This window comes from Sinocyclocheilus rhinocerous, unplaced genomic scaffold (assembly GCF_001515625.1).
Source record: "Sinocyclocheilus rhinocerous isolate Xijiao unplaced genomic scaffold, SAMN03320098_v1.1 scaffold203, whole genome shotgun sequence".
Classification (NCBI taxonomy): Eukaryota; Metazoa; Chordata; class Actinopteri; order Cypriniformes; family Cyprinidae; genus Sinocyclocheilus; species Sinocyclocheilus rhinocerous.
In genome coordinates, this window is record NW_015644353.1 from 429918 (window position 1) to 437533 (window position 7616).

Consider the following 7616-nt stretch of genomic DNA (forward strand, 5'->3'; position numbering starts at 1 on the left):
CAGTCTTATCTAGGTTACCCATGTTGGGAAAATACTCTCTTTAGGGTGGATCCATGGGTTCAGACGTCTACACTTTCGAGTGCCCTATCTAGGGGCTTTAGGACCCATGTTGGGAAAAATATTTAGGGCGGTTCTCCGACACAGATCAACACCTATTCTGAAGCCATTAAAACAGTGCTACGTGTTCTTTTTCAGATAATTACTTTGGATAAACATTGACAGAATTCTGAAAATTGGAATAATGTTTTGAAACATCCACGCTTTCGAGTGCCCTATGATCGCCATGTTGGGAAAATAGTGTCTTTAGGGCGTTTCTATGGGTTCAGATGAAATCCTGGACAAGTTGCAGGTCACTCTATGTGAAATATTTAATTTAAATGCCAATAGAATGTTGTACACATGCTACATTTGGATAACCAGCATTCTTAAAATTGGAATGTTTTGAAACATCCATACTTTGAGTGCCCCATCTAGGCTATAGGACCCACGTTGGGAAAAATACTATGTACTGTACATTTAGGGCGGTTCTCGGACAATATGAAGCCATTAAAATAGTGCATTTTTAAGTAATTACTTTGGATAAACAAACAACAGCATTCTTAAAATTGGAATAATGTTTTGAAACATCCACACTTTGGAGTTCCCCATGTCTAGGCTATAGGATCCATGTTGGGAAAATATGTCTTTAAGGCGGTTACATTGTTTCCGATTAAACCGTAGACATTTTACAGGTCACCGCAATAAAGCATATAATTTAAAAGCAATTAGAATGTTATGTCAGCACACTAATACCTGTAATTAAATTGGATAACCAAATGACAGCATTCTGAAAACTTGAATAATGTTTTGAAACATTCACACTTTAAGTGCCCTATGTAGGCTATAGGATCCATGTTGGGAAAATATGTCTTTAAGGCGGTTACATTGTTTCCGATTAAACCGTAGACATTTTACAGGTCACCGCAATAAAGCATATAATTTAAAAGCAATTAGAATGTTATGTCAGCACACTAATACCTGTAATTAAATTGGATAACCAAATGACAGCATTCTGAAAACTAGAATGTCTTGAAACCTTCACACTTTAAGTGCAATATATGGGCTATAGGATCCATGTTGGGAAAAATACTACATGGACGCATCTTACTCTGGAAGACTCTTCAAGACTAACCTGTGAACTAAATACTGTCCTTTACCATTTCAACATCACTTTATGGGCTCATTTGGTGATCATAAATAGGTGTGTTGAACAATAACGTGCTATAGCGTAATCATTCGAGTTCTTGAATGGTTTGATGCGGTCTCTGTGTGGTTTATACGGATTGTGAATGTTGACTGGAGTGAAATGTGTGAGGAGCTGGGACTCCTGGAATATCCTCATTCTATAGTGCTCAACTGGATGCATTTGGAAACGGGAAATAATCGCCTCGGGTCACTAGAGAGGTGTTATTAAAGATGAAAAAAGAGCGAACAAATGCATCACACGACGACCGCGGATATTAACGTTGCATATTTTTATAGGCGCATATGCGAACGCAAGCAAAAATGGAAACATTTTTCTACATCCTTATAAGGTAGCTCGCCACTTTTTTTATTTTTAACGAAAGGTTGTTTAATAAAACATGCTGGGGTTCTGCTAGTCTTATCTCCAACCAGAAACCGGTTGCCAACGATTGCATCATTCCTTTCATGTGACTCCCTTACGCCCCAAATTCGTCCTGGCCGTCTTATGACTGCATCACATCTTCAAACTCTCGCGGAGCGAGACAACCAGCAAAGTCATCAAGTCCCGCCCCTCCCGCCTAGCGCGGCTGCTGATTGGATGTCTCTAAGCAGAAGAATTCCGACCGCCTCGCGCGATTGGTCCAAGCTACCGACCATCTCCTGTCAATTTCCCATAATCTCAATTAGGTTGCACCTTGAGATCCTCCCCCCAGAGTTCGGTTGGAGTCACTCTATAAATGTTCCCGGGAGTTTCCGAAATCCACACTCGGTGACTTCAACTGAACAATGGTTAACATGAGCTATCGCCAATCTCTACAAAAACACGCACAGACCCTGAATCCGAAACAGCCGAGGAAAAGAAATAATAAAAAGAAAAGGGTGAGTGTCATCTCTATTCTTTATTGTGTTCTGTTGTACTTTTCTTGCTGGTGTATGTCAAGCTTTTCCTTTTGGAAATCGGGAAGGCGCATGTTTTGGCGACTATCCCGAGCTGTTTTTGGAATACAGTTGCTCAACTCAAATTTCACAGGATTTTTTTTCCTTTTTTGCCGTCCGTTTTCTGTATTATAACGCAACAGTGTTGCGCTTTTTGTTCATGTTTAATAATATTTACTTTAGAGTTACTTGCTTCGAAAACTACGCGATGACAGCTGTCAGTTCCGCACAACCGCGGCAAAACTTTTTTAGCGAACGTTTGATTTTTAACGGTTTTTGTTACATCGATCGCCAGTAGCGCTTCGTCAGCGGAGCTCAACTTTGTACACTTCAAGAAACCGAACGGATGCGGTGATAATGGACGACCCGTCGCGTTTTTACATCGCTAAAGTACTTTAAACGCGTTATTTCGGCGCGGAGCGATCGCCCTTTGTTTCCTCACTCCTGTACTTTGATTCCATGACGTCATTGGCTCGCTGTCAGTTTAATAAAGCGTCGCTCCAGCTGGACGCAATTACCGTGGTTTATTAAAGAAAATTCATTTAAACTATTTAAGTGACATAAGAAGTCAATTCGCGTTCAATTTAATGACTGTCTAGTCGTTTTAAAATAATCGATTTACATTTTAGTCGCCGTTGGAGTAAAGCTAGACAACAGCAAATAAACAGCACAACGTTTTTAAATGATTTATTAATAGATTAATAATAGAAAAAAAAACTTTTTAGTTAAATCGTTTCACTCCGCGTTATGATCTATGTTTAAAAAAATTATAAAACATGGGTGTGCCTCAGGTGTTTATGTTAGGGCTGTTTTCATTCTCACACGGACATCTAAAGTAGCTTGTCGTTCTCTGATCGTATTTATAACTCAGGAATTAGTTCTGCGATGTTTAATTTTTTTTACCTGAACGTGAATGTCTTCGCATTGTTGAGATTGAGAGTCATTGGGTTGTTTTGACAGACGCCGTGTGCGCGCACGCAGACTCACGCAGGGGGCGCCATCGAGCTCACAATGCGCCTTTGTTTACATAAAAAAAAAACACAATGACCTAATTTTAGATTAAAGATTAAACAATCAGTAATCGCTATGGGTCATTCTATGAAACATTTTTTCACTTTTTAATGATCCCGAATTCCTCTCTTGTTTTTTCCATTGTGCTTTCTGGCTCATGTTTGTTTCTCAGCTGAAATGTTTTGTGTGAGAATTATTTTTATTTTATTTTTAAATAGTTTTGCAACCATGACCTGTGGCTTGAGCTCTTCCATGTTTTATTTCTCTAGAATCATTGGGACAATTTACCGCCAACAACTCACATTCAAACTTGATTGACAAGAGACACTTTTGAGGTGAGCATTTTTATAGCATTCATCAATGTTTTTATTTAAATACTTATTTAATAACTAAACTAAATGGTTAAAAAAAACAACACTAAACATACACACACACACGTATATATACATCCATATACACACACACACACACACGTATATATACATCCATATACACACACACACACACACATATATATATATATATATATACACACACACACGCACATATATATACACACACGCACATATATATACACACACGCACGCAATATATATATATATACACACACACACGCACATATATATATATATATATATACACACACACACGCACATATATATATATATATATATACACACACACACGCACATATATATATATATATATATACACACACACACGCACATATATATATATATATATATACACACACACACGCGTCCCCCGGGAAGAAGAGCCGACGGGAGCGTGAGCATGAGAACGAGAGGAAGGTGCAGGAGCTGACGGATCAGAACGAGCGGCTCAAAGCCGAGATCGAGCGGCTGGGAGAGGAGGTGCAGCGGACGCGACGGGCGCTCATCGAGAGACTCGTCAACACCAGGAGGTGAAGGAGCGACAGGAGGAGCCCAGGGGCCGAAGGGATTGGCGCTGACCGTGAAATGCACGTTTAGAGGGAGATCAAAGACACGTGGGACAGAGAGGAGGTTCGCTGAGCGCGAGAGAGAACGAGAAAGTCAGATTGAGACGTAGAAAAGAAAGAGTGTGGAGCCCAACGGAAACCCGGAGCAAACTCGGCCCGAATACAAAGCACAGAAGAAATTCGGTTTTCGTTAAGAAAATAAATGAAGATTTGTTTAGATCAGCGTGATGCATTTAAATCGACATCATTTAAAGGCAAATGCTACAACGTATGAATAATACGATTTAACAAATGAAAAATAAAGTGAAGAATGAGCAATTAAATATACCAATTAAAAAAAGTATTTTTCATAAAGAAAATGAAGCAGAATTCTAACTATTTTTTTGCAGTAAGTTAAAAATGACTCGTGCAAATTTTTTTTTAAACATTAAAATCTGCATAAAGGCAAATACTACAATGTATGAATATTGCAATTTGACAAATTACAAATCAATTGAACAACGAGCAATAAAAATACCAAAAACTAATAAAAAAAGATTTAGCATGAAGCGTAATTTTGAAGTTTTTCTCAAGCAAATTAAAATCACTAATGCAATTTTTTTTAAACATTAAAATCTGCATAAAGGCAAATACTACAATGTATAAATATTACAATTTGACAAATTACAAATCAATTGAAGAATGAGCAATAAAAATATCAAAAACTAATATTTTGCATGAAACAATTAATTAAGATTTAGAATTTTTCTGAAGCAAATTAAAATAACTAATGCAATTTTTTTAAACCTTAAAATCAGCATAAAGGCAAATACTACATTGTTGTATAAATGTAACAATTGAACAATGACGTGGAAATTATGAATGGATGTCCGTAGCGATTTTGCTCTCACGTTCTTCTCTTGAAACTTTTCCAGAATTTTTAGAGCTAGCAGTTTATAACATACTCTCTGCCTCATGCCTATTTTTCTATACGTGTATCCCATAATTATCACGACATGCCATCATTTACCTTGTATTTTAGTTTCCTAATCTTCCAGTAAACATGCATGCCGAATTACTGTATTAGAGTAGAAACATTTTTATCTGAATTTGATTTAGCCTTACTTAATACGGGATTGTATTACACTCATTTTGTTATTAAAATCTTAAAATGAACCGAGTCTTTGAGATGTTTTTTTTTTTGTCTTTGTGTTTATTGATTGTGTGAATAAAATATGGTTGTTTCGGAGTAACAAGAAACAGTGAGAAACACATTGATTTTATTGCATTTTAAAAAGATCATTTAACAGACTTCATTGCGTTTTAAAAAGGATAGTTTGTATTTTTATGGGAGTGGATGAATAGTGCAGTAAGCCCTGAAAATATTCCTGTATGATGGATTTTTGATTTTTTCTCCTCATGATCACCTTTTTATTTCTTCTTTCGTTTCTGAGCGGCCGGCTCCGGGTTCTTGCCCTCCGCTAGAGAAAGTTGTTTTTTCAGGTCCAGTAATGCCTCGACTGCCTCGTCAATAACAGACTGCTCAGCTTTCTGAGCTTTTAGGCCTCGTACTTTATTGCCCTGAAACACAAACGCACAGCGATGAATCACAAACCAGCACGACTAACCGTTAGACACGAGCGGAATCAAAATATCTCACCTTCATTTAACTCAACACTTTAAAGGCTTTAATAAAATGAGAAAATATTCTGAAAATATTCATCACAATGTCAGTATGTGCTCGGGTCACGGCGCTGTAAAAATATGGAAACAAAATTACTAAAGAATTCACTAAAATGAGAGAAATTAATTTTAATAAAATGTCTCAATGTCAGTGTGTTCTCAGGTTAAAAAAACAGAAATATATATATATATGTTTTTTGGACAAAAAGGCAGCATACGGACGCTTGAACCATCCACTAGTATATTATATTACACTGAAAAGCCAAGAACAAATGTATAAACAGTTTTTTCAGTATATTTATTTGACATATCATGACCCTGGAGCACAAAAGCAGTCTTAAGTCGCTGGGGTATATTTGTAGCAATAGCCAACAATACATTGTATGGGTCAAAATTATAGATTTTTCTTTTATGCCAAAAATCATTAGGATATTAAATAAAGATCATGTTCCATGAAGTTATTTAGTAAATTTCCTACCGTAAATATATCAAAACTTAATTTCTGATTAGTAATATGCATTGCTAAGAACTTCATTCGTACAGCTTTAAAGGCGATTGTCTCAATATTTAGATTTTTTTTGCACCCTCAGATTCCAGATATTCAAATAGTTGTATCTCGACCAAATATTGTCCTACAGTCCTTACAAAATGTTTTCACATCCTTTGATGTAAGCTCTGACATTCACTTATTACAGTGTCTGTGTCTCCGCCAGACATACTTTCTCCGTCTGGCATAGCCGTAAAAGTAATTATGCGTGCGTTTGTGTGAGAGAGGTGTGTGTGTGTGTGTGTGTGTGTGTGTGTGTGTGAGTGTGTGTGTTCATACTTGTTCTGCCACTAAAGCCGTCAGCTGTTTGGCTCTCTCTGGATCTGCGTTTACATTCACGGAGGCGTTCTGCGCCGCACCAGCGCTGGGTTTGGTCTCGACTCGAGTCTAGAAATAGAAAAAAAAAATTTTTTTTTTTTCAAATAGTGGATCATGTGTGCATTTAAAAAAAAATAAAATAAAGGAAATCAATTAAAGCCACAAAAATTATACATGCATTTGTTTTTCATGTGTTTTAATTAGAAACATAATTTAACAATTATATGGCATAATTTAATTATTAATAAAAAGTAAAAACAAACCAAAACATGCATTTAGTGCATGCATCTTGAAAATATAATATAATAATTATAGGAAATATTTTAACTACTAACAAAAACACATGCATTATTATGTATCTTGAAAATATAATTTAATAATTATAGGAAATATTTTAACTACTAACAAAAATACATGCATTTTTTTTATCTTAAATATAATGTAATTGGGTCAAAGACATTAAGATGTCCGCATTCAAAAGAAATTTACAAAAGTGATTTTATGTCCATAGAAAGCACATTAAATGTAAGTAAAGTGTCTACTTTTAAGGTTTCAAATACGTTTTTGGAGAATAAAATGTCAACATTTGGTTGAAATAATGTTACATTGTCATTCAGTGTAACACAATATTTATGTAAAAATTCAAACAACATGCTTATTCTGACGTGTACATATTAAAATGTATAAAAGAATAAGTGAGCATATTCAATTTGATTGTTTTAAATGAGTAAAAATTATTACTGACAAATGGGCAAAATCTAGGATAGTGGCAAATTAAAAAAATTTAAAATTACAACTAATTAGTATTTGGGGTGAAAGTAATTAGTCTTTTAATATGTCACAAATTGATTTTTGTTGTAAATATGCCTGACGAGATTGTTACACTGAATGACATTTTAGTGGGCATCTTCTGTAAATCAGGGGAAAATGTATGATATTTATTTTTTGCTCAGAAAA

General features: G+C 35.6%; 1 protein-coding gene across 1 annotated transcript in view; it reads right to left on the minus strand.

Moving 5' to 3' along the window:
- Positions 1 to 5325: 5325 nt before the first annotated feature.
- Positions 5326 to 7616, minus strand: part of LOC107758175 (methionine--tRNA ligase, cytoplasmic-like) — a 28579-nt gene continuing 26288 nt past the window's right edge. The window contains exons 22-23 of the mRNA XM_016575849.1: positions 6621 to 6728; positions 5326 to 5692 (exon numbers count right to left, since the gene is read on the minus strand). Of these exons, the coding sequence (XP_016431335.1) occupies positions 5543 to 5692; positions 6621 to 6728 (258 nt within the window). The 3' untranslated portion in view covers positions 5326 to 5542. The remainder of the gene's footprint in view (positions 5693 to 6620; positions 6729 to 7616) is intronic.